At 48.0% G+C, this 27,960-nt stretch overlaps 1 protein-coding gene across 2 annotated transcripts; it reads right to left on the reverse strand.

The window, feature by feature from the left end:
- Positions 1-1,120: 1,120 nt before the first annotated feature.
- LOC141153005 (CD48 antigen-like) lies at positions 1,121-27,371 on the reverse strand. 2 transcript variants are annotated; one of them, XM_073637675.1, is made up of 5 exons: positions 27,064-27,371; positions 5,967-6,275; positions 3,262-3,567; positions 2,079-2,181; positions 1,121-1,468 (listed from the first exon to the last, which is right to left on the reverse strand). In XM_073637675.1, the coding sequence occupies exons 1-5, from the start codon at positions 27,137-27,139 to the stop codon at positions 1,450-1,452; spliced, it is 813 nt and encodes a 270-aa protein (XP_073493776.1). In that variant the 5' UTR covers positions 27,140-27,371; the 3' UTR covers positions 1,121-1,449. The 2 variants fall into 2 exon arrangements, with proteins under 2 accessions (XP_073493776.1, XP_073493777.1); XM_073637676.1 differs by lacking the exon at positions 27,064-27,371 and adding an exon at positions 24,774-24,919.
- Positions 27,372-27,960: the final 589 nt, after the last annotated feature.

The raw sequence follows: 27,960 nt of genomic DNA on the forward strand, positions 1-27,960 counted from the left end.
TGGAGGAAACACTTACAGGAAGCACTTATAGCAACATATATAACCAACGGCCATCTTAAGTTCAAGGTCTTTTGATTGTGGTCTCCTGTCAGGGTCCAGCAAGAGTCTGTAGCTGGCTGAAGATTCGCGGTCCTCGTTCTCAGGCCTTGAGACGAGGAGCGGGTTAGAGTTAACCAGTGTCTCCGCCTGGTCAAGGTCCCGTTCTAAGAAGGCCTTGGAGGGGAGCAGAGGAGATAGGCTCCACAGGCAAAAGAATCCCAGGGGGATACAGACGGAGCAGAGTCGCCACCTGTATTCTTCACTCTGGCCAAGCCAGAGGGATTCCTGCTGCAAGAGGGGTGACCGGCCCCCGACATCTGACTCTGTCACTTCACGTCACTGTTGGAAAAGCCCGGCGGCCTAGTGGATCCCAGGGAGGGACACAAGAGGGAGGAGAAGGAGAAATAGAGGGAGAAGGAGAGGAACACACCGACGGGGTCTTGACAGGTGCTCCTGATCTACCTGGGAAGTGCTGAACCCCCTTCCTGGTGGCCGCAGCGCGCCACGAGAAGCAGAGAGAAGCTTTGCAGCGGCTACTTCACTAAAGTGAGTAAAACCTGGATGACTTCATTTACCGTCTCTGCTTGGTTATTCCAGCGCGGCACTGCACCCACCATCCCTCCACTCAGTCCATCTAACACTGCCCTGAGGCCTGCTCCGCCTGTGGGGAGTAGTACCAATCAAGCTGCCAGAACATCAGCCTCAGAGGACTGTTGCAGCGCTGGTGGCCTTCACCAGAAACCACAAGTGGCGTAGTCGAACAACCACTCATCAAAAAGCCCATTTTTCATGTGACAGCCCTGGGCACGGACCGGGTCACGGCCACAATGACATCCCACACTGCCACCCTACATTGGCCTGCCTCCGGGTACCCCACCGCTCAGGGAGGGCGAGTCAATAACCACACCCAGACCTTCTAAATTGGTGGAGGTTCCAGTGATTATAGGACCATGATGCCTTGTGACGAGGCTCCACATAGAAACTGTCACTATGGTCAGTGGTCTACCAGAACTTCATGACCAGGAATGGAGGAGAAGCTCTGAACACGGTGATCAGACTGAGGATACAACAAGGCTCAGGATTGTTGGGAAGGCCCCGGCTTTATTTTACAGTGAGATAATTCTTTTGGCACACATATCAATGACACAGAAATCCGTCATCCTTGTCATCACACACGTACACTGACCAGAGAGGTGAACAATGTCATGACTCTCAGTCAGATGACTTCCAGTTCTGGACCAGGTTCTCCTTCTTGCTCAGCTGTGAGATCTGAAGCCAAGATTTGTGACTCCCTGGAATAACCAAAGACTATTCGGCCTCATTTCTATGGCTGTAATGGGGGGGCCACATTTCATTGTCGATTAACAAGAGACAAATCCTGGGTGGTCACAAGTCCAAGGAACCAGGGTCTTATACAAAGACTTGTGATCTGTAGACAGAGTGGAAAGAGATGGTTAATATTGTTTGGGAGGGTGGTAAAAAAGCACTCATAGGGATGATGACCCATGAAGACCCTTATGCTCCTGAAGTCACTCTTCCATGTGTCCTTACTTTACCCCTTCCAATGCCACACTTTTACCAATGAATACAATAACTAACCAATTTGGTTATGTGGGTAATGGTTTGGTAATGGGTGACTGATGTTGTGGATCTCTAGATCATAAACACAAACCATTTTTTAATTGAAGTCAACCTGGTGATCGACTGATCAGCATCAGATATTTCTAGAAATTAGCTGCCAGACATTTTCCCTGCAGCACTCCTACAGGATAACCGTGGTATTACTGTCTGCCATTTAGATGAATGTATGTCCATGTAATACATCGATGGGCTGGGTCTGATGGAGGTAAAGCAATGCCCGGGCCACAGCCTGACTCTCTTCACATACGTCTTCATAAATACAATGTGTCATGTCTATATTATTTGGTGAGACCTTCGGTGGGCACACATACCCTTGTGCCAAACGAGCATTGACCCGTCAGTTTCTACATATTCCGGAATCAATTTTTTTTTTTACAATATATTTCACATAAAATTACCTTTTCTTCTTTTCTTTTTTTGCTTTAAAAGAAAAAAATCCAAGAATCATCAACAAGATGGCTAACCCGAGTATGAATATTAAGTAATAGTGACGTCCTTTACCTGTAAGAAGTAAGAAGAGGTGTTACAGCGCTATATACAGTACAACTGATGGCAGAGATACACGACTGTATACACAGAGCGCAGTGATAGAGCAGTATGCGGTAAGCTCTGGTACTCCCACTAGTGGTGGCTGCAGGAAGTCACAATTTCATCATTTCTCTCTATGTCTATGGAGGGGATTTAGAGCTTTGTATCAGAAGAGCAAGGGTTTGACTGCTATGTAAATGTATTAAAGGGATTGTCTAGAATTAAAAGAAAAAATTCTTGCCTTCTCCCCAAAACAGCGCTACCACTGAATACAGGTTATGTTTGGTATTGCAACTCAGCTCCATTGAAGTGAATAGAGCAGGGCTTCAATACCAGAGACAGCTTGTAGATATGGGTGGTGCTGTTTTTGGAAAAATGCCTGCAATGTTTTCTAATACTGGACAACCCCTTTTAAGATATTGATTAGCACAATATGTAAATAGATGATGGCCCTGAAATGATGTCCTAAAGCAATGCCGCATACAGACATTGTGATGGCAGGCCTTCATAAGGTCATGGCTACCATAGTAATCTACCACCACCCTGAGCTAAAAAACAGGAGCCCTCTTCCTTTGTCTATAGGCCTAGGTCCCATTGTTGCCATAGATATTAAGCCGCTGTGATCAGAGTTATATCCGATCCCAGCCATTACTGTGTGATGCCGGCTGTCTTCTACAGCTAACGCTCACATATGAAGGTGGAGGGAGGTGCGGCCCCAGATGCCTTGTGGGGTGGAGGTGAACTATCTAGGAGACCCTATAGTGGAGTAAGAGCGGTAACACATGGCTTGCGGCTCACTGTCCGCGCTGGACTGGACCTGTGACACCTACAGCCATTGCTTTCCCACCAGTCTTGTAGATGTCAATGCTGGATGTGATTGGTGATGGGTGACATAGCTCCAGTTGTGGGACCGGTCGATCGAGCACCATTAGAAAAATGTCACCTTAGAGAAATGTTGAATTGCTTTGAGTGCTCTCCGTACTACTGCAAAAGATCTCTTACATTCCCAGACCCCTCACTATACAGCGGCCATATAAATAATCACCTTCTTACCACTATTTCTTTGTCTCATAGTATCAAGATTGGGGCACATATGCCGTACATCAATGGAGACGTTCTTCTGGTCGGCCGGGTTCTGGACTATACACAGGAGCTCCATGTCCTGGTGGTCCGGGGGTAATGATATCTGGATGGTGCCCCCATTACTGTACAGCTGATATGTAGGGTCCCGGTGTCTGGATTTCCAGGTGTAGGAGAGATGTGATGTCTGTGATGGGACAGAGCAATGGAGGGTGACGTTACATCGCTCTCCGGTATCTTCTTCCCATTCAATCTGTATAGATGGAGGGGGGACGGGATCTGTAATTGGGAAATATAAGATTCCAGTTAATATAATAAACCATTAATGATCAGTGATAATCACATTTTCTTTGCTTTAACCCCTTCACCCTGCAGGGTGTTTTCACCTTCCTGACCGGGCCAATTTTTACAATTCTGACCACTGTCACTTTATGGGGTAATAATTCTGGAACGCTTCAACGGATCCCCCTGACTCTGAGACTGGTTTTTGGTGACATATTGTACTTCATGATAGTGGTAAAATTTATTCTATATGACTTGTGTTTATTTGTCAAAATATCGGAAAGCCCCTGATGTGCCTAAACAGTGAAAACCCCCTACAAGTGACACCATTTTGGAACCTAGACCCCTCAAGGAACTTATCTAGATGTGTGGTGAGCACTTTGAACCCCCAAGTGTTTCAAAAAAGTTGAGCCGTGAAAATAAAAAAAATCTAATTTTTTCATAAAAATCATCTATTAACCCCAATTTTTTAATTTTCACAAGGGTAACAGGAGAAAAAGGATGTCACCTACACTGCGATGTCTGCTACTGTACCTATATCTAAAGAATAAAAAGTCCCTTGGCGCAGACTCTGATCAGCAGCAATACTGGATAACCTATGAAAGGTCCTATAGGTATATAGGAGTGTATAATACTACAAGGCCAACAAGAATACTCCCATGCTTAAATAAATCCTTTATTGAAAATACATGTAATCAAGATATACACATAAAATCATTTAAAAAGGAGTTGAACTGCAGAGGAGACATTTTAATCACTAGGAACATATTTGTTACCAATTCTAGACCCATATGGAGAAAAAAGTACAATATGAATGACATATATACAGGTATTCCTCAGGGAGAATGGTATAATGTCTCCACCTGGTGGCCAAACACATATATGCATATCAGTACTAAGAAGAAAGATTGTCACCCTATCTAAAGAAGCAGTCCGCGAAACACGCGTAAAGGGGTTCACAAGTGGTAAATACGAAATGTCTATTTGTCCTCTAAGATGTATTCTTGGTATTCCCTATTTTTTGTGACCTAATGCTCATGTTTGGATGTTATTTTACTATAGATTAAGCATTTGCACTTTACTATTATTCCTGTATTCATTATTATTATACTTACCTGTGGATCTGTCTCTTTAATTGATCTTTACTATAAAACATTTATCCTTATATTTGATGTGATTTTTCATTGGATAAAGATGAATTGTCTTTCTTCTCAGTACTAATATGCATATATGTGTTTGGCCACCAGGTGGAGACATTATACCATTCTCCCATTCTCACCTTTTTAAGTGTTTTTATGTGTATATCTTGATTACATGTATCATGAATAAAGAATTTGTTTAAGCACGGGACTATTCTTGCTGGCTTTCCGGCAGCGATACTGATCAGAGCGCTGCAGCCACGGGAAGAGCACGAATGCTCAGCACAGAACGCCATGAACACGGGAAAGGAGCCAGAAATACAATTGGGAGTGGGGGGCATTGGGGGTGGGGTGATTGGGGGGGGCTGGGACAGGGATTGGGGAACTGCTGCTGCTGTGATCACAGATCGGTCACACAGGCAGTACAGGAGATCGCAGGAGGATCGCAGGAGGATTGCAGGAGGATCGCAGGAGGATCGCAGGAGGATCGCACGGGCCACCAATGATTTTCTCTCTCTCCGGTAACACAGAGGGGGGCTGCAACCGTTCTGTATGCCACCTCTGAGGTAAAGATGGCGTGCAGTGCGGTGATCACTATTTTAGATTAACCTTTTTTAGCGCTGATTGGTCAGTAACTATCGGTGAGCCAATCATCGTCAAAAGGGTTAAGCAGCCGCAGTGATGTCACGATCACCCTGTCCATTGTGATTGGTGCTTTCTCAGACAGCACCAATCACAATGTGTCACATTGATTTTTTTTTTTTTCAACTTTATTGTGACATCGCTGTGATTGGCTGGTCAGAATTGATCAGCCAATCACAGAGATCGCCAACGTGGGGGAGGGGGCAGTACAGGCCCCTGGGGCGACTTGCAGCGAATGCACTGCCCACAGCGCCGTACATATACGGCACATGTCGTAAAGGGGTTAATAAGTTTAGTTTTATAGGAAATTGACAATTTTGAGTCTATTAAAATGAGATATACGGTAAGTCTTCTGAGCTCAGTTCCCTTAGTACACATGGGTGATCGTCATCTGTGCAGGGATTTTAACACAAAAAAATATTTGAAAAAAATCAGTTTGGAATCAGTTACATGTAACCCCTGTGATACTCAGAAGTATGTGATAGATGTAACATATCTGTTTCCTTATGACTAGAGGCTCCAAGAAAGATTTTATGACCTCAGAGCTTGTGTTTCACCCTCTTGCTGATATTTGCACTGTGTTCTTCTATAAGGATTGCCCCATGATAAACCTACCGTATACAGTCAGGAAATAGGAGGCAGAATCTTGTTTCCTGTCTGTATATTGTACAGTTACATAGTAAATGCCTCCGTCCTCCTTCCTCAGGTTTTTAATCCTTAGTATGGAGCCATAGTCCAGTATTTCCAGTCTATTATCATAGTCCTTGTTTTTTATATCCAGGAGATTATACAGGAAATGAGCCAGAATGCGGGATTGTAAAGTCCAGTAGATTTCTTGTATATGACCCGTCCCATTTACTTGCAGTATCAGATCCACAGACCGGTCTGTTATTCCATGGACCTGGAGATGGACATCAGGTTTTCCTGGAAAAAATAAGAGACAATGAAGTCCACACAAGGACTATATACCCGTATAGAGGAAAAATAACATTTCACAGATGCTAACAAAGGAAACTAACATAATATGTCGGCTCTTCGCTTCCTCACCTTTTACCTGGTATAAATGCCGCTGATCTCCAGAATATGATCCGGAAGGCGAGAAACAAAAGAGAAGCATCACTGGATTCAGGAGAACAGTGGCATCTACACCAGGTAAAACAATTACATGTTTATGGTAAATCACAGATATTTATAAAGAGGTCAATTCATAGTCTACAGAAGCTGTGGAGGATCTATGAGTCAGCTCCTTCATAGTCTACAGAAGCTGTGGAGGATCTATGAGTCAGCTCCTTTATAGTCTACAGAAGCTGAGGAGGATCTATGAGTCAGCTCCTTCATAGTCTACAGAAGCTGTGGAGGATCTATGAGTCAGCTCCTTCATAGTCTACAGAAGTTTGGGAGGATCTATGAGTCAGCTCCTTCATAGTCTACAGAAGCTGTGGAGGATCTATGAGTCAGCTCCTTTATAGTCTACAGAAGCTGAGGAGGATCTATGAGTCAGCTCCTTCATAGTCTACAGAAGCTGTGGAGGATCTATTAGTCAGCTCCTTCATAGTCTACAGAAGCTGTGGAGGATCTATGAGTCAGCTCCTTTATAGTCTACAGAAGCTGAGGAGGATCTATGAGTCAGCTCCTTCATAGTCTACAGAAGCTGTGGAGGATCTATGAGTCAGCTCCTTCATAGTCTACAGAAGTTTTGGAGGATCTATGAGTCAGCTCCTTCATAGTCTACAGAAGCTGTGGAGGATCTATGAGTCAGCTCCTTTATAGTCTACAGAAGCTGAGGAGGATCTATGAGTCAGCTCCTTCATAGTCTACAGAAGCTGTGGAGGATCTATTAGTCAGCTCCTTCATAGTCTACAGAAGCTGTGGAGGATCTATGAGTCAGCTCCTTCCTAATCTACAAAAGCTGTGGAGGATCTATGTATGAGTCAGCTCCTTCATAGTCTACAGAAGCTGTGGAGGATCTATGAGTCAACTCCTTCATAGTCTACAGAAGCTGTGGAGGATCTATGAGTCAGCTCCTTTATAGTTTACAGAAGCTGTGGAGGATCTATGAGTGAGCTACTTCATAGTCTACAGAAGCTGTGTAGAATCTATGAGTCAGCTCCTTCATAGTCTACAGAAGCTGTGGAGGATCTATGAGTCAGCTCCTTCATAATCTACAGAAGCTGTGGAGGATCTATGAGTTAGCTCCTTCATAGTCTACAGAAGCTGTGGAGGATCTATGAGTCAGCTCCTTTATAGTCTACAGAAGCTGTGGAGGATCTATGAGTCAGCTCCTTCATAGTCTACAGAAGCTGTGGAGGATCTATGAGTCAGCTTCTTCATAGTCTACAGAAGCTGTGGAGGATCTATGAGTCAGCTCCTTCATAGTCTACAGAAGCTGTGGAGGATCTATGAGTCAGCTCCTTCATAGTCTACAGAAGCTGTGGAGGTTCTATGGGTCAGCTCCTTCATAGTCTGCAAAGGCTGTGGAGGATCAATGAGTCAGCTCCTTCATAATCTACAGAGGCTGTGGAGGATCTATGAGTCAGCTCCTTCATAGTCTACAGAAGCTGTGGAGGATCTATGAGTCAGCTCCTTCATAGTCTACAGAAGCTGTGGAGGATCTATGAGTCAGCTCCTTCATAGTCTACAGAAGCTGTGGAGGATCTACGAGTCAGCTTCTTCATAGTCTACAGAAGCTGTGGAGGATCTATGAGTCAGCTTCTTCATAGTCTACAGAAGCTATGGAGGATCTATGAGTCAGCTCCTTCATAGTTTACAGAAGCTGTGGAGGATCTATGAGTCAGCTTCTTCATAGTCTACAGAAGCTGTGGAGGATCTATGAGTCAGCTTCTTCATAGTCTACAGAAGCTGTGGAGGATCTATGAGTCAGCTCCTCCATAGTCTACAGAAGCTGTGGAGGATCTATGAGTTAGCTCCTTCATAGTCTACAGCAGCTGTGGAGGATCTATGGGTCAGCTCCTTCATAGTCTACAGAAGCTGTGGAGGATCTATGAGTCAGCTCCTTCCTAATCTACAGAGGCTGTGGAGGATCTATGAGTCAGCTCCTTCATAGTCTACAGAAGCTGTGGAGGATCTATGAGTCAGCTCCTTCATAGTCTACAGAAGCTGTGGAGGATCTATGAGTCAGCTCCTTCATAGTCTACAGAAGCTGTGGAGGATCTATGAGTCAGCTCCTTCATAGTCTACAGAAGCTGTGGAGGATCTATAAGTCAGCTTCTTCATAGTCTACAGAAGCTGTGGAGGATCTATGAGTCAGCTCCTTCATAGTCTACAGAAGCTGTGGAGGATCTATGAGTCAGCTCCTTCATAGTTTACAGAAGCTGTGGAGGATCTGTGAGTCAGGTCCTTCATAGTCTACAGAAGCTGTGGAGGATCTATGAGTCAGCTCCTTCATAGTCTACAGAAGCTGTGGAGGATCTATGAGTCAGCTCCTTCATAGTCTACAGAAGCTGTGGAGGATCTATGAGTCAGCTCCTTCATAGTCTACAGAAGCTGTGGAGGATCTATGAGTCAGCTCCTTCATAATCTACAGAAGCTGTGGAGGATCTATAAGTCAGCTTCTTCATAGTCTACAGAAGCTGTGGAGGATCTATGAGTCAGCTCCTTCATAGTCTACAGAAGCTGTGGAGGATCTATGAGTCAGCTCCTTCATAGTTTACAGAAGCTGTGGAGGATCTGTGAGTCAGGTCCTTCATAGTCTACAGAAGCTGTGGAGGATCTATGAGTCAGCTCCTTCACAGTCTACAGAAGTTTTGGAGGATCTATGAGTCAGCTCCTTCATAGTCTACAGAAGCTGTGGAGAATCTATGAGTCAGCTCCTTCATAATCTACAGAAGCTGTGGAGGATCTATGAGTTAGCTCCTTCATAGTCTACAAAAGTTTTGGAGGATCTATGAGTTAGCTCCTTCACAGTCTACAGAGGCTGTGGAGGATCTATGAGTCAGCTCCTTCATAGTCTTCAGAAGTTTTGGAGGATCTATGAGTTAGCTCCTTCATAGTCTACAGAAGTTTTGGAGGATCTATGAGTCAGCTCCTTCATAGTCTACAGAAGCTGTGAAGGATCTATGAGTCAGCTCCTTCATAGTCTAAAGAAGCTGTGGAGGATCTATGAGTCAGCACCTTCATAGTCTACAGAAGCTGTGGAGGATCTATGAGTCAGCTCCTTCATAGTCTACAGAAGCTGTGGAGGATCTATGAGTCAGCTCCTTTATAGTCTACAGAAGGTGAGGAGCATCTATGAGTCAGCTCCTTCATAGTCTACAGAAGCTGTGGAGGATCTATGAGTCAGCTCCTTCATAGTCTACAGAAGCTGTGGAGGATCTATGAGTCAGCTCCTTCATAATCTACAGAAGCTGTGGAGGATCTATGAGTCAGCTCCTTCATAGTCTACGGAAGCTGTGGAGGATCTATGAGTCAACTCCTTCATAGTCTACAGAAGCTGTGGAGGATCTATGAGTCAGCTCCTTTATAGTTTACAGAAGCTGTGGAGGATCTATGAGTCAGCTACTTCATAGTCTACAGAAGCTGTGGAGGATCTATGAGTCAGCTCCTTCATAGTCTACAGAAGCTGTGGAGGATCTATGAGTCAGCTCCTTCATAATCTGCAGAAGCTGTGGAGGATCTATGAATTAGCTCCTTCATAGTCTACAGAAGCTGTGGAGGATCTATGAGTCAGCTCCTTCATAGTCTACAGAAGCTGTGGAGGATCTATGAGTCAGCTCCTTCATAGTCTACAGAAGCTGTGGAGGATCTATGAGTCAGCTTCTTCATAGTCTACAGAAGCTGTGGAGGATCTATGAGTCAGCTCCTTCATAGTCTACAGAAGCTGTGGAGGATCTATGAGTCAGCTCCTTCATAGTCTACAGAAGCTGTGGAGGTTCAATGGGTCAGCTCCTTCATAGTCTGCAAAGGCTGTGGAGGATCAATGAGTCAGCTCCTTCATAATCTACAGAGGCTGTGGAGGATCTATGAGTCAGCTCCTTCATAGTCTACAGAAGCTGTGGAGTCTCTATGAGTCAGCTCCTTCTTAGTCTACAGAAGCTGTGGAGGATCTATGAGTCAGCTCCTTCATATTCTACAGAAGCTGTGGAGGATCTATGAGTCAGCTCCTTCATAGTCTACAGAAGCTGTGGAGGATCTATGAGTCAGCTTCTTCATAGTCTACAGAAGCTGTGGAGGATCTATGGGTCAGCTTCTTCATATTCTACAGAAGCTGTGGAGGATCTATGAGTCAGCTCCTTCATAGTCTACAGAAGCTGTGGACGATCTATGAGTCAGCTCCTTCATAGTCTACAGAAGCTGTGGAGGATCTATGGGTCAGCTCCTTCATAGTCTACAGAAGCTGTGGATGATCTATGAGTCAGCTCCTTCATAATCTACAGAGGCTGTGGAGGATCTATGAGTCAGCTTCTTCATAGTCTACAGAAGCTGTGGAGGATCTATGAGCCAGCTCCTTCATAGTCTACAGAAGCTGTGGAGGATCTATGAGTCAGCTCCTTCATAGTCTACAGAAGCTGTGGAGGATCTATGAGTCAGCTCCTTCATAGTCTACAGAAGCTGTGGAGGATCTATAAGTCAGCTTCTTCATAGTCTACAGAAGCTGTGGAGGATCTATGAGTCAGCCCCTTCATAGTCTACAGAAGCTGTGGAGGATCTATGAGTCAGCTCCTTCATAGTTTACAGAAGCTGTGGAGGATCTGTGAGTCAGGTCCTTCATAGTCTACAGAAGCTGTGGAGTATCTATGAGTCAGCTCCTTCACAGTCTACAGAAGTTTTGGAGGATCTATGAGTCAGCTCCTTCTTAGTCTACAGAAGCTGTGGAGGATCTATGAGTCAGCTACTTCATAATCTACAGAAGCTGTGGAGGATCTATGAGTCAGCTCCTTCATAGTCTACAGCAGCTGTGGAGGATCTATGGGTCAGCTCCTTCATAGTCTACAGAAGCTGTGGAGGATCTATGAGTCAGCTCCTTCCTAATCTACAGAGGCTGTGGAGGATCTATGAGTCAGCTCCTTCATAGTCTACAGAAGCTGTGGAGGATCTATGAGTCAGCTCCTTCATAGTCTACAGAAGCTGTGGAGGATCTATGAGTCAGCTCCTTCATAGTCTACAGAAGCTGTGGAGGATCTATGAGTCAGCTCCTTCATAGTCTACAGAAGCTGTGGAGGATCTATAAGTCAGCTTCTTCATAGTCTACAGAAGCTGTGGAGGATCTATGAGTCAGCTCCTTCATAGTCTACAGAAGCTGTGGAGGATCTATGAGTCAGCTCCTTCATAGTTTACAGAAGCTGTGGAGGATCTGTGAGTCAGGTCCTTCATAGTCTACAGAAGCTGTGGAGGATCTATGAGTCAGCTCCTTCATAGTCTACAGAAGCTGTGGAGGATCTATGAGTCAGCTCCTTCATAGTCTACAGAAGCTGTGGAGGATCTATGAGTCAGCTCCTTCATAGTCTACAGAAGCTGTGGAGGATCTATGAGTCAGCTCCTTCATAATCTACAGAAGCTGTGGAGGATCTATAAGTCAGCTTCTTTATAGTCTACAGAAGCTGTGGAGGATCTATGAGTCAGCTCCTTCATAGTCTACAGAAGCTGTGGAGGATCTATGAGTCAGCTCCTTCATAGTTTACAGAAGCTGTGGAGGATCTGTGAGTCAGGTCCTTCATAGTCTACAGAAGCTGTGGAGGATCTATGAGTCAGCTCCTTCACAGTCTACAGAAGTTTTGGAGGATCTATGAGTCAGCTCCTTCATAGTCTACAGAAGCTGTGGAGAATCTATGAGTCAGCTCCTTCATAATCTACAGAAGCTGTGGAGGATCTATGAGTTAGCTCCTTCATAGTCTACAAAAGTTTTGGAGGATCTATGAGTTAGCTCCTTCACAGTCTACAGAGGCTGTGGAGGATCTATGAGTCAGCTCCTTCATAGTCTTCAGAAGTTTTGGAGGATCTATGAGTTAGCTCCTTCATAGTCTACAGAAGTTTTGGAGGATCTATGAGTCAGCTCCTTCATAGTCTACAGAAGCTGTGAAGGATCTATGAGTCAGCTCCTTCATAGTCTAAAGAAGCTGTGGAGGATCTATGAGTCAGCACCTTCATAGTCTACAGAAGCTGTGGAGGATCTATGAGTCAGCTCCTTCATAGTCTACAGAAGCTGTGGAGGATCTATGAGTCAGCTCCTTTATAGTCTACAGAAGGTGAGGAGCATCTATGAGTCAGCTCCTTCATAGTCTACAGAAGCTGTGGAGGATCTATGAGTCAGCTCCTTCATAGTCTACAGAAGCTGTGGAGGATCTATGAGTCAGCTCCTTCATAATCTACAGAAGCTGTGGAGGATCTATGAGTCAGCTCCTTCATAGTCTACGGAAGCTGTGGAGGATCTATGAGTCAACTCCTTCATAGTCTACAGAAGCTGTGGAGGATCTATGAGTCAGCTCCTTTATAGTTTACAGAAGCTGTGGAGGATCTATGAGTCAGCTACTTCATAGTCTACAGAAGCTGTGGAGGATCTATGAGTCAGCTCCTTCATAGTCTACAGAAGCTGTGGAGGATCTATGAGTCAGCTCCTTCATAATCTGCAGAAGCTGTGGAGGATCTATGAATTAGCTCCTTCATAGTCTACAGAAGCTGTGGAGGATCTATGAGTCAGCTCCTTCATAGTCTACAGAAGCTGTGGAGGATCTATGAGTCAGCTCCTTCATAGTCTACAGAAGCTGTGGAGGATCTATGAGTCAGCTTCTTCATAGTCTACAGAAGCTGTGGAGGATCTATGAGTCAGCTCCTTCATAGTCTACAGAAGCTGTGGAGGATCTATGAGTCAGCTCCTTCATAGTCTACAGAAGCTGTGGAGGTTCAATGGGTCAGCTCCTTCATAGTCTGCAAAGGCTGTGGAGGATCAATGAGTCAGCTCCTTCATAATCTACAGAGGCTGTGGAGGATCTATGAGTCAGCTCCTTCATAGTCTACAGAAGCTGTGGAGTCTCTATGAGTCAGCTCCTTCTTAGTCTACAGAAGCTGTGGAGGATCTATGAGTCAGCTCCTTCATATTCTACAGAAGCTGTGGAGGATCTATGAGTCAGCTCCTTCATAGTCTACAGAAGCTGTGGAGGATCTATGAGTCAGCTTCTTCATAGTCTACAGAAGCTGTGGAGGATCTATGAGTCAGCTTCTTCATATTCTACAGAAGCTGTGGAGGATCTATGAGTCAGCTCCTTCATAGTCTACAGAAGCTGTGGACGATCTATGAGTCAGCTCCTTCATAGTCTACAGAAGCTGTGGAGGATCTATGGGTCAGCTCCTTCATAGTCTACAGAAGCTGTGGATGATCTATGAGTCAGCTCCTTCTTAATCTACAGAGGCTGTGGAGGATCTATGAGTCAGCTTCTTCATAGTCTACAGAAGCTGTGGAGGATCTATGAGCCAGCTCCTTCATAGTCTACAGAAGCTGTGGAGGATCTATGAGTCAGCTCCTTCATAGTCTACAGAAGCTGTGGAGGATCTATGAGTCAGCTCCTTCATAGTCTACAGAAGCTGTGGAGGATCTATAAGTCAGCTTCTTCATAGTCTACAGAAGCTGTGGAGGATCTATGAGTCAGCCCCTTCATAGTCTACAGAAGCTGTGGAGGATCTATGAGTCAGCTCCTTCATAGTTTACAGAAGCTGTGGAGGATCTGTGAGTCAGGTCCTTCATAGTCTACAGAAGCTGTGGAGTATCTATGAGTCAGCTCCTTCACAGTCTACAGAAGTTTTGGAGGATCTATGAGTCAGCTCCTTCTTAGTCTACAGAAGCTGTGGAGGATCTATGAGTCAGCTACTTCATAATCTACAGAAGCTGTGGAGGATCTATGAGTCAGCTCCTTCATAGTCTACAGAAGCTGTGGAGGATCTATGAGTCAGCTCCTTCATAATCTACAGAAGCTGTGGAGGATCTATGAGTCAGCTCCTTCATAATCTACAGAAGCTGTGGAGAATCTATGAGTCAGCTCCTTCATAGTCTACAGAAGCTGTGGAGGATCTATGAGTCAGCTCCTTCATAATCTACAGAAGCTGTGGAGGATCTATGAGTTAGCTCCTTCATAGTCTACAAAAGTTTTGGAGGATCTATGAGTCAGCTCCTTCATAGTCTACAGAAGTTTTGGAGGATCTATGAGTTAGCTCCTTCATAGTCTACAGAAGTTTTGGAGGATCTATGAGTCAGCTCCTTCATAGTTTACAGAAGCTGTGGAGGATCTATGAGTCAGCTCCTTCATAGTCTAAAGAAGCTGTGGAGGATCTATGAGTCAGCTCCTTCATAGTCTACAGAAGCTGTGGAGGATCTATGAGTCAGCTCCTTCATAGTCTACAGAAGCTGTGCAGGATTTATGAGTCAGCTCAGGGCCGGCGTCAGCACCCGGCGCACCCGGGCAAATGCCGGGGCCCTGAGCAGGCAGAGGGGCCCACTGGCTTTCGCGCACCCCGCTGTGCTATGGGCGGAGGAGAGCGGTGTCAGCGCCCGCCCTTCTCCGCCGCTTGCTCAGGGCCCCGGCAGCTGGATACTTACCTCTCCCCGTGCCTCCGCAGATCAGCTGTCTTCCTGCTCTGCGCTCCCTGTGACGTCTCAGGTCAGAGGGCGCGGTGACGTCTTTACACCGCGCCCTCCCCTGAGCCGTCACAGGGAGCGCTGAGCGGGAAGACGCAGACAACGCTGGAGTTCGGAGCCGAGCAGCGAGCGGCAGGCAGCAGGCAGCGGGCAGCGGGCAGCAGGTAGCAGGTGAGGAGAAGGGAGGTGAGTATTTGATTTTTTTTTTTTTTTAATGCATGGAGGCATGGGGCATTATAAAGAGGGGAGGGGGGGCATCCTGCATGGGGCATTATAAAGAGGAGGGGTGACAGCCTGCATGGGGCATTATAAAGAGGGGGGGATTCCTGCTTGGGGCATTATAATGAGGAGGGGTGACAGCCTGCATGGGGCATTATAAGGTGGGGAACAGCCTGCACGGGGCATTATAAAGAGAGGGGGGGCATCCTGCATGGGGCATTATAAAGAGGAGGGGTGACAGCCTGCATGGGGCATTATAAGGTGGGGAACAGCCTGCATGGGGCATTATAAAGAGGTGGGGATTCCTGCTTGGGGCATTATAATGAGGAGGGGTGACAGCCTGCATGGGGCATTATAAGGTGGGGACAAGCCTGCATGGGGCATTATAAGGTGGGGAACAGCCTGCACGGGGCATTATAAAGAGAGGGGGGGACATCCTGCATGGGGCATTATAAAGAGGAGGGGTGACAGCCTGCATGGGGCAGTATAAAGAGGAGGGGTGACAGCCTGCATGGGGCAGTATAAAGAGGAGGGGTGACAGCCTGCATGGGGCAGTATAAAGAGGAGGGGTGACAGCCTGCATGGGGCAGTATAAAGAGGAGGGGTGACAGCCTGCATGGGGCAGTATAAAGAGGAGGGGTGACAGCCTGCATGGGGCAGTATAAAGAGGAGGGGTGACAGCCTGCATGGGGCATTATAAGGTGGGTGACAGCCTGCATGGGGCATTATAAGGTGGGGAACAGCCTGCATGGGGCATTATAAAGAGGGGGGGATTCCTGCTTGGGGCATTATAATGAGGAGGGGTGACAGCCTGCATGGGGCATTATAAGGTGGGGACCAGCCTGCATGGGGCATTATAAGGTGGGGAACAGCCTGCACGGGGCATTATAAAGAGAGGGGGGGACATCCTGCATGGGGCATTATAAAGAGGAGGGGTGACAGCCTGCATGGGGCAGTATAAAGAGGAGGGGTGACAGCCTGCATGGGGCATTATAAAGAGGAGGGGTGACAGCCTGCATGGGGCAGTATAAAGAGGAGGGGTGACAGCCTGCATGGGGCATTATAAGGTGGGGAACAGCCTGCATGGGGCATTATAAAGAGGGGGGGATTCCTGCTTGGGGCATTATAATGAGGAGGGGTGACAGCCTGCATGGGGCATTATAAGGTGGGGACCAGCCTGCATGGGGCATTATAAGGTGGGGAACAGCCTGCACGGGGCATTATAAAGAGAGGGGGGGACATCCTGCATGGGGCATTATAAAGAGGAGGGGTGACAGCCTGCATGGGGCAGTATAAAGAGGAGGGGTGACAGCCTGCATGGAGCATTATAAAGAGGAGGGGTGACAGCCTGCATGGGGCATTATAAAGAGGGGGGGCAGCCTGTATGGTGCATTATGTGGGGGGTAACAGCCTGCATGGAGCATTAAAAGGGAGGGGCCTGTATGGGGCATTATGTGGGGGGTAACAGCCTGCATGGAGCATTATAAGGGGGGGACAGCCTGTATGGGGCATTATGTGGGGGGTAACAGCCTGCATGCAGCATTATATGGGGACCAGTATCATATATGGAGCGTTATATGGGGGCCAGTATCCTGTATGGAGCGTTATATGGGGGCCAGTATTCTGTATGGAGCCTTATATGGGGGCCAGTATTCCGTATGGAGCCTTATATGGAAGCCAGTATTCCATATGGAGCCTTATATGGGGGCCAGTATTCCATATGGGGGCCAGTATTCCGTATGGAGCCTTATATGGGGGCCAGTATTCCTTATGGACCCTTATATGGGGGCCAGTATTCCATATGGAGCCTTATATAGGGGCCAGTATTCCATATGGGGCCTTATATGGGGGCCAGTATTCCGTATGGAGCCTTATATGGGGGCCAGTATTCCGTATGGAGCCTTATATGGGGGCCAGTATTCCGTATGGAGCCTTATATGGGGGCCAGTATTCCGCATGGAGCCTTATATGGGGGCCAGTATTCCGCATGGAGCCTTATATGGGGGTCAGTATTCCGCATGGAGCCTTATATGGGGGTCAGTATTCCGCATGGAGCCTTATATGGGGGTCAGTATTCCGTATGGGGCCTTATATGGGGGCCAGTATTCCGTATGGGGTCTTATATGGGGGCCAGTATTCCGTATGGGGTCTTATATGGGGGCCAGTATTCCGTATGGGGTCTTATATGGGGGCCAGTATTCCGTATGGGGGCCAGTATTCCGTATGGGGCCTTATATGGGGGCCAGTATTCCGTAAGGGGCCTTATATGGGGGCCAGTATTCCGTATGGGGTCTTATATGGGGGCCAGTATTCCGTATGGGGCCTTATATGGGGGCCAGTATTCCGTATGGGGCCTTATATGGGGGCAAGTATTCCGTATGGGGCCTTATATGGGGGCCAGTATTCCGTATGGGCGTTATATGGGGACCAGTATTCCGTATGGAGCCTTATATGGGGGCCACTATTCTGTGTGGAGCGATTCACCGGTTTCTGAGCTATTGTGGAATTTACAATAGATACTCATGTAATGTAAGAAGTGAAATATTTGCATTGTACTATATATATATGACGCGCCCCCTGGGCCATATTCTTTAGGGGAATATCCGGAGCCGGATCAGATGGGAGTTGTAGTCTTCCGAGTGGCTGTGACCCGGTCCGTGCCCAGGGTGTCAAGCTCAGAGTATGTGGCAGTCCTACAGATGTTATAAAGTTCTTAATGTCGACTACGCCACCCGTTGTATTGCAGTCACTATGGCCGCCGCTGCAGCAGGGTCCGCTGAGGCTGATGGTGTTGGTGCAGCTTTTGGTAGTATAACCCCCAACGGGTGGGGTATAGCCTCAGGGGGTCAGGTGCAGAGGATGGGGGTTGTGGTGGTGCAGCATAGATGTTAAGTGAAGACAGAGTCGGGTTGTGCAGTTTAGGGTATTTACTCACTGCTGATGTTCCGGTCACTCCAGCTTCAAGTGACCACCCGAGCCGTGCTGCGTCCACCAGGTCCTGGATTCAGCAAACCCCCAAACAAGTCCGGAGCGTGACCCTGAGCTCTCCTTCTGTCCTTTCCTCTGGCCGTCCCCACTAGTGATCCACCTAGGTCCAGCTCCCTCGGGCCTTCTGTTGGGAGACCCTTGGCCTTGGGTTCCCTGACCCTCCACGTGGTTTGCCTTCGGGGTGGATGTGGTGGGTGGCCGTGGCAGACGCTGCCCACGGCCTCCGGTCTCTGGCTAGGGTGTGCTTTAGCCCCCACCAGTTTGGGATCCGGTACCCTATTGCCGACTCTTCACCCGGGGATTGAATTTGGGTTCTCAGAGTCCTTTCTTTTTCCCTCTCTGGGTCTTTCCTTCTCTGCTCCACTCTCTCTCTGCAGGCTCATCTGGACCTCTGCTTCTTACTGACTCTGACAGACTGACCCTGATCTTTGATGGTGCCCACCTTATATACTCCCTCTATGTGTGAGCTCAGGTGACCAGCACCCAATGAGCTCCTATCTTTACCCAGGCTGCTCCCCCTATCTGCCCCTACACTACTTGGGATGTACCACCCCCCTCCCACTCCAGCCAGGAACAGACTCGGTCGTACCTGCACATTTCTAAGTGGGAGTACCGTCGGCCTGCCCCTCGGAAATGGGATGTGTGTAGTGCATGCAGCCTACCGAGCTCAGGTCCACACTCCATCCTTACCCGGGAGTGGAATATCACACCTCTGGGTTGAGGTGCAATACCCCTGTAGCAGCCGAATCCTCAGGGTGCTACATTCCCCCCTGGTAAATCACAGCACGTCCTCGGGCTGTAAGAACAAAACACCACAAAACATACAAATTTTTTTTCATATAAACAACATAGTAAAAACATATAAAATATCATATATATATCAGAAAACTTTTCATACAAATAACATTCTCGTCGCCTCTGCTCCTCCTCCGGTCACTGTGCAACGTGTGACCGGGTAAAGTGCGACAGTCTTTTCTTGAAAAACTCGTGGCTTTCCTGTAAAACCAGTAGGGAGCGCTTTAGGACGCGCAACTATATACAAGGGATATGGCCGCTCTCAGTCCTCGGCCAGGTATTAAGGAGGAATGACCGCTCTCAGTCCTCGGTCAGTGGGATTTAAGGGATAAACGGGTAAACAGTTCACACTTGCTGGTCCCAACGGGGACTATATTAGCAACAGTTCACTGTGCCCCGACGGGCAACTATATACAGCTTGTACTCTGCTGTACTTAACGACGGCGTCCTCCTGCTCTTTCTTTGTGGTTACCTTTAGCTTCAGACCCGTCCGGGTCCTCTTGTTCTTCCTCCTCACACCGCAGCTCTTCCTCCGTCAGGCGATGCACATGGAGGGCGTAGGGTCCTTTGGCACACTTGTGCCGGGTGAAGGTGACCTCGTCCCAGATGTAAAGGTCACGACCTCTGTGTCCCTCCGGTAGGTGGGATTCAACGTCTCTCCTGGTTACGAAGACGTCGCCTGGGGTGCGGTGGTCTCGGATGAAGCCCCACCCATGCTGCATGTTAAACTTGATCACAGTCCCGGTGGTGCGGGGACTATGCGCTGCACGGGGGTCTCTCCTGGCCCGGCTCTTCTGCTCCGCGCTCCTTATTTGAGCTTGCTGTTCCCGGACCCGCCTCTCTCTCCGCTCCCTCTCAAAGACCTTGAATTGTTGGCGGCAGCACTCAGCACGCTCCGCTGCAGCTGCCCGAGTCTCCTGAGTGAACCCCATGAGATCTTCTCCGGTGGGGTCCCACTCAAATTGGGCCTCTTCTAGCGGGGGCGAGATCCTCTTTACGGGCTTTGGAGCCGGGATCAGGGGTGCACACATGGCCCCAGCCTTCCTCTGCCGTTCCAGTTCATGATATTCCTGGGGCCAGATGAAAGGCTGCCCATCCGGGCACGTGTGTTGGGTAAACAGGTCCTCTCCCAGATGCGGCACTCTTGGTCTTATGGGCGCAGTGGTGTTAGCGCCCGGGTTGCCCGGGCCTTGCGGCCAGGCCTGGGGTATCTGGAAGGTGAAGGGCACCGTAAGGACGGCGGCACCCTGGGCTACTTGGCCCTGCGACCAGGCCGGGGGCTCCGCGGAGGTAGGGGGCGCTGTTGGTATTGCGGCGCCCGGGGGTACTAGGCCTTGCGACCAGGCTGGTGGTACTTCCTGCTTGGTCACGCTCGGGGTCGAGGCGTGTGACGTCACAGGGGTCGCGGCTCCCGTTTGAGGCCTAGTCTGCGGCGGTGACGTTGCAGCGACGGGCACGGCAGGGGATACTTCGGGCTCTGCGACGGGGAGCTGGGGCAGGTGCGCGGTTTCCCGGTTTGGGGTAGAGACGTCCCCTTTACCTGCCTCCTTTCGTTCGGCTCCCTTCTCGGCGCCGTCTCCGGCCTTCAGTCCTCCTGCGCCATCCTCAGAGGCGGTCTGTCTCCTCATCTCGGGTGGCGTGCTCCGCTGACAGGTCTCGGTCTGCTGGGCCATCTCACGGCTCCACTCCGCCAACGTCTCTCGCTGCACCCGGGCCATCCTCCTTGCGAGGCCCTCCAGAGCGGTCTGCGCACACTCCCGGTCTCGGGGGAGCTGTGCTAGGACCTCCACTAGGCCTAGTGGGGTCGTTGCTTCCAGCAGGCTCCTGACCAACGGGTCGGTGCTGCTCTGCTCTCCTTCTGTTGTCTCCAGCAGGCTCCTGGCCAGCGGGCCGGTGCTGCTCTGCTCTCCCTCCTCTGTTTCTAGCAGGCTCCTGGCCAACGGGCCGGTGCTGCTCTGCTTTCTCGCCATCTCCGGGTAAGCTCCTCCGATACTCTTCTCCAGGCTTCTTGCCTCCGGGTGCGCTCGCTCCAGACTGCTCCAAGCGACACCCATCTTTGTTCTCTCCTTTCGTCTCCTCCCACTTCGAGGGCGGTCTTGGGGCCACTTGGTGATTGTCAGCTCCAGGGGCAGTTCTTTCACGCTGACAGACACCTCTAGCATCACAGTCTCTGTTGGTGGGGGCGGTTTCCACTTTTGGCGCCATTTTCGGTCCTGGCCCACGATGGGAGGTGGCCTCTTGCCACCCTCTGGCACGCCCATAATGGCGTCCGCTCTTCCAAGGCGGGAAACCTTCGGAAATGGCGGGAATCGTCTCCCAGTGGCGGGAAACTCTGCAGATGGCGGGAAAACGCTGTTAATGGCGGACAACCGGCTGGAATCGACCTGTGATGGGGTCCGATGGCGGGGACCCTCCGGAACCGGCAGGAGACTTCTTTTTGAGGTAAACTCGTTCTTTTCTTCAGGCACGCAGTACCCGGTGGTTGCGGGCACGTAATCCTGCCGACTACGCCAAAGTTGACGCGCCCCCTGGGCCATATTCTTTAGGGGAATATCCGGAGCCGGATCAGATGGGAGTTGTAGTCTTCCGAGTGGCTGTGACCCGGTCCGTGCCCAGGGTGTCAAGCTCAGAGTATGTGGCAGTCCTACAGATGTTATAAAGTTCTTAATGTCGACTACGCCACCCGTTGTATTGCGGTCACTATGGCCGCCGCTGCAGCAGGGTCCGCTGAGGCTGATGGTGTTGGTGCAGCTTTTGGTAGTATAACCCCCAACGGGTGGGGTATAGCCTCAGGGGGTCAGGTGCAGAGGATGGGGGTTGTGGTGGTGCAGCATAGATGTTAAGTGAAGACAGAGTCGGGTTGTGCAGTTTAGGGTATTTACTCACTGCTGATGTTCCGGTCACTCCAGCTTCAAGTGACCACCCGAGCCGTGCTGCGTCCACCAGGTCCTGGATTCAGCAAACCCCCAAACAAGTCCGGAGCGTGACCCTGAGCTCTCCTTCTGTCCTTTCCTCTGGCCGTCCCCACTAGTGATCCACCTAGGTCCAGCTCCCTCGGGCCTTCTGTTGGGAGACCCTTGGCCTTGGGTTCCCTGACCCTCCACATGGTTTGCCTTCGGGGTGGATGTGGTGGGTGGCCGTGGCAGACGCTGCCCACGGCCTCCGGTCTCTGGCTAGGGTGTGCTTTAGCCCCCACCAGTTTGGGATCCGGTACCCTATTGCCGACTCTTCACCCGGGGATTGAATTTGGGTTCTCAGAGTCCTTTCTTTTTCCCTCTCTGGGTCTTTCCTTCTCTGCTCCACTCTCTCTCTGCAGGCTCATCTGGACCTCTGCTTCTTACTGACTCTGACAGACTGACCCTGATCTTTGATGGTGCCCACCTTATATACTCCCTCTATGTGTGAGCTCAGGTGACCAGCACCCAATGAGCTCCTATCTTTACCCAGGCTGCTCCCCCTATCTGCCCCTACACTACTTGGGATGTACCACCCCCCTCCCACTCCAGCCAGGAACAGACTCGGTCGTACCTGCACATTTCTAAGTGGGAGTACCGTCGGCCTGCCCCTCGGAAATGGGATGTGTGTAGTGCATGCAGCCTACCGAGCTCAGGTCCACACTCCATCCTTACCCGGGAGTGGAATATCACACCTCTGGGTTGAGGTGCAATACCCCTGTAGCAGCCGAATCCTCAGGGTGCTACATATATATATATTTCTCCGCCGTATCTCTGCATCATGAATCGTGGTATGTGTTAAAGGGGCCCACTGAGACTCTTTCGCCCGGGGCCCAGAAAAACCTGGAGCCGGCCCTGAGTCAGCTCCTTCATAGTCACAAGGCTGTGGAGATCTGCAAGCTGGAGACAGTAAGCAAGGAGGGAAGAAGGTGATGATGACCCTGAGATCAGCTCCAGCTTGCAGCAATGAGATAATACCAGGGCTGGTGGAGGAGAATCAGAGGTCAGGCCTGGATCTATGCTGTGTGGCCGAGCCAACATAACATCTTCCCCCGGTGTCCATCTATTTTCCCCGATAGTGTGAATACTGCGCACATTTATCTGCACCCATCTCCCTTCACCCACGGGAGCATTTGGCGGTACATGTATGTGTAAATGCACGGTACGTTTAGACAATTGGATACACATGTGCAACTAAGGGAGATCTATCTCTATTTAATATAAAAAAGGCCCAACCCCGAAAAACCATAAAAAATATTGTTTGGGGTCCAACAGTGTTATGGTAGATAAATATAACATTATATACAAACATAAAGAAAATCCCTAACAGCTAGAAATCTCCTCAGAAACACAATAAAAAATAGCACAAAATTTATGGTGTTTTTAAAAAGCCAAAAACGTAAAAAAAATGCGAGTGAAGGAAAACTAATGGTGCAGTTAGCGGGGTCAGTTTCACTTTTTTAAGCAAATGGTGGTGAACTATATAGAAATCGTTTGGTGCTCGGTTACTGGACAGTTTACATGGGCTGATGACCAACGATGGAGGCAGAGGGATCACCGATACAATGGTTCTATTCCCATACAGCTCCGTACAGCCTCATACAGCCCCATACAGCCCCATACAGTCGCCATACAGTCGCCATACAGCCTCATACAGCAGCCATACAGCCTAATACAGCCGATATAGCACACATACAGCCCTATAAAGCTCATACAGCCTCATACAGCCCCATACCGCCCCATACAGCCTCATACAGCCCCATATAGCAGCCATACCGCCTCATACAGCCGATATAGCACACATACAGCAGCCATACAGCCCCATACAGCAGCCATACAGCCTCATACAGCAGCCATACAGCCTAATACAGCCGATATAGCACACATACAGCCCTATAAAGCTCATACAGCCTCATACAGCCCCATACCGCCCCATACCGCCCCATACAGCCTCATACAGCCCCATATAGCAGCCATACTGCCTCATACAGCCGATATAGCACACATACAGCAGCCATACAGCCCCATACAGCCCCATACAGCAGCCATACAGCCCCATACAGCCCCATACAGCAGCCATACAGCAGCCATACAGCCCCATACAGCCCCATACAGCAGCCATACAGCCGCCATACAGCAGCCATACAGCCTAATACAGCCGATATAGCACACATACAGCCCTATAAAGCTCATACAGCCTCATACAGCCCCATACCGCCCCATACCGCCCCATACAGCCTCATACAGCCCCATATAGCAGCCATACTGCCTCATACAGCCGATATAGCACACATACAGCAGCCATACAGCCCCATACAGCCCCATACAGCAGCCATACAGCCCCATACAGCCCCATACAGCAGCCATACAGCAGCCATACAGCCCCATACAGCAGCCATACAGCAGCCATACAGCCTCATACAGCCGATATAGCACACATACAGCAGCCATACAGCCCCATATAGCACACATACAGCCCCATACAGCCTCATACAGCAGCCATACTGCCCCATATAGCACACATACAGCCCCATACAGCAGCCATACAGCTTCATACAGCCCCATACAGCCCCATACAGCACACATAGATCCCTAACTCTGACCCAGACCCTGATTCTGGCACTGAGCAGAGTCGCTATGCTGGGATGTCTTATAGGAACTCTGTGTATTCTTCCCACAGCTGTCCTGGTTCATCTAACTGCACCTTACTATTACTCAGATGATTGTAGGATGACTGATAACACAGAGATGAGCTGCAACGATCCCATGGAAATAAGACAGGTTTGGGGTTTAGTGTCCCCTTATCAGTAGTTTCATTGGGAGCTGAGAAAACCTAATACTAATATCAGCCCCATCAGGGTAATAAGACATGACAGTACGCACCTTCTGAGATGGCGAGGACGGCTGTCAGCAGAATGCACAGAGTTCCTATAAGACGTCCCAGCATAGCGACTCTGCTCAGTGCCAGAATCAGGGTTCGGGTCAGAGTTACTCTGCGACTATCAGAGATGAGATGTGAAACCCTCTCGGACTGTAGAGTGTGGGGAGGAGACACCATCTCATCGCACGTGGTCAATAGATTTCCAACAAACCACAAGCTGTAAAACTATCTCTGTCTCCACAAAGCAGAGGATTCAGAATGCTCCACCATCCTCTGTTCCTGAAGTCTAGCATCATAAAGCTACAAACAATATATAACCGAAAGTATGTGAACCCTTGCAAGAAATAGTTTTCAGACTAACCTACTAGGTGAAAAGTCGACAAGAGGAAAACTCAAAAAATCATGTACCAATGAAAAATCATTAATGAAAAAATACAGAAGAATATTAAAAACACATAAAAAGGAGAAGTGCAGAGAATAAATAGGTGGTATCTTAGATGTATTTACCACAATGCATAAAGAAATAACTCCTAATGGGTACTGAAATAGGATGCTGGTGCCAGAGCTAATAGATAACACATCTATTAAGGATGCACATATGTGACTGCATAAGAGCGAAGGTTAAGCTGCATATTACATGATCAATGTGGCTAACAAGGATGGAAACAAGATAATATATCAAACTAAGACAGTACACTTACCACCAGTCCCCACGACGCGCGTTTTGCCTTTTGGCTTCCTCAGACAGGGTATGCAATCACAGCAGAAAACATCTATTAAGGATAAACATATGTGACTGCATAAGAGCAAGGGTTAAGCTGCATATTACATGATCAATGTGGCTAACAAGGATGGAAACAAGATAATATATCAAACTAAGACAGTACACTTACCACCAGTCCCCACGACGCGCGTTTTGCCTTTTGGCTTCCTCAGACAGGGTATGCAATCACAGCAGAAAACATCTATTAAGGATAAACATATGTGACTGCATAAGAGCAAGGGTTAAGCTGCATATTACATGATCAATGTGGCTAACAAGGATGGAAACAAGATAACATATCAAACTAAGACAGTACACTTACCACCAGTCCCCACGACGCGCGATTCGCCTTTTGGCTTCCTCAGACAGAGTATGCAGTCACATATGTGCATCCTTAATAGATGTTTTGTGCTATGTGTTATTAAATATTTCTGGCACCGACATTCTATGGCACTACCCATTGGGAGTTATTTTTTATGCATGTTTGGTACATTTATATGTTTTTAGATTTAAAGTTACAAGCACTTTATATTTTTGCCCACTAGGTGGCAATGTTGCACTATAGATAGATTTTATCCATTCCTTCGTTTCATATTGGGATACTTGGATTTCCTAGATATTTCACATGAACATATTGGCCCATCCAAGCAGAGGAGAGGTCTGTTATAAAAAGATTACCCCTGTTTTGTCTGACACTGTTACGTATCCAGCTGTTTATCTCATGCTTTATGTCAGGGGTATTTTGCGTCCTTGTTCTTCAGGAATTCCCTGAGATAAATAGTTGGATATATAACAGTGTCGGGCAAAAAAGCAGTAATCTGAATCTGGCAGACCTATATGGTTCCCCTTATAAAAGCCTGTTACTGCTGAAGATCACCCTCCATCATTGTGCCCACGGTATGTACAGAAATACAGATTGCAGTAATAAAGAAGCATATGTTACCTAATGTTGTAGTGGTCATCATGATACAGGGAACGTCAGGTGTTGTGTTCCCTCACCCCTTTTTTGTGTCCCTTTTCCTGAGACATTCCCTAATTTACATCTCACCCCTTTTTTGTGTCCCTTTTCCTGAGACATTCCCTAATTTACATCTCACCCCTTTTTTGTGTCCCTTTTCCTGAGACATTCCCTAATTTACATCTCACCCCTTTTTTGTGTCCCTTTTCCTGAGACATTCCCTAATTTACATCTCACCCCTTTTTTGTGTCCCTTTTCCTGAGACGTTCCCTTTTTGTAAAATATTTTTCTATAAACGCTATTGTATTTTATTTGTTATGGATCTCTTCTCTTTTTTGAGTAAGAATACAATACCGGGAATTTCAATGGGATAGATTTGCTTTATAGGGAAACCACAAGTACTTGGCCCATGTAAGACTACTACTACTTTGGCTTATTTCAGACCATAAGGCAGCCATGCTCTTACTACATACTGCTCACCACCAGTGCCTCCCAGGCTGTCAGGTCAAATACAAACTACTTGACCCAGTTGTAGTCTCCCAAATGGTTGAACATAATAACGCCAACCTACCTTGGGTTCCCCATTTGCTGACATCTCCAGCAGACTCCACATAAATTCTCCAGGTCCGTTCATCCTTTGTTTTCATTGATGTCCTCAAGTCCTTGCCTGGCAGAAATTGTAATGGATCTTCTCATCTTATGGGTCTCCTAAGAGGGGTAATCCTCCATGCTGTACCACCATGGGCATCCGCTCGCACTGAGAAACCTGTTATTCTCACTGCCAACTACCATGACGGTATGATGGGATCTGCCAGTCTCCGCAATCAGGACTTAAAGCTGCACAATCAGTACGCAGGCAGGTAAGCACACAATAATAAACTGTTTACTATCGGAGGTTTGACCACCTCCTTTCAGACTCTGCACTCCTCCTATTAACCTGCAGGTGATTTTAATTAGTTCTACTCGCCCAGAAATTGTAGGCTCATAGCCCAGTAGAGACATGTTTGTCCATTTAACTGAAGGCTCATAGTCCAAGAGAGGCATATTTAGTTGGATAGGACTCATCAGAGGGAGGTCACCTTGCCGTGGTTGATGGGCATACATGAATTGGCCAATTTATGTGCTAAGAACCTTCATTTTTGTGAGTACATTTCTTTGAGTGACAATACAGTCTAGATTTAATGTTTCCAGTGTTTTCATATATTTTGACCCTTATTTAGTGCTACTGGTGACCACAGTAATGTTTCTACAGTAACTTTCCAAGTATAAGATGTAGAAATATCTTGTCTCTAATAATACACCTTGTCCACATTGGTAAGGCAGCTGTGCGGTCTAGCTCTCCTAGACATAGGAGACCACTGATCACATCTGAAGCGTATGGTGGAAACCACACGCAGATATTTTTCTTCTTATGTCTTGAGTTTCCCTTCTGTCGTCTTGTGGTTAACATCAGCTTGGAGGACTCAAT

The sequence above is a fragment of the Phyllobates terribilis genome, unplaced genomic scaffold (assembly GCF_046119375.1).
Source record: "Phyllobates terribilis strain yellow unplaced genomic scaffold, ASM4611937v1 Scaffold_7__3_contigs__length_470593459, whole genome shotgun sequence".
Classification (NCBI taxonomy): domain Eukaryota; kingdom Metazoa; phylum Chordata; class Amphibia; order Anura; family Dendrobatidae; genus Phyllobates; species Phyllobates terribilis.

Coding starts and splice junctions, on each gene's coding strand:
- LOC141153005 (XM_073637675.1), bottom strand. CDS start 27,139: ATGAAAACAAAGGATGAACGGACCTGGAGAATTTATGTGGAGTCTGCT. Junction 3,568..5,966: donor CTATTTCCTGACTGTATACG/GTAGGTTTATCA, acceptor TCCCAATTACAG/ATCCCGTCCCCCCTCCATCT. Junction 2,182..3,261: donor TATGAGACAAAGAAATAGTG/GTAAGAAGGTGA, acceptor TACTTCTTACAG/GTAAAGGACGTCACTATTAC.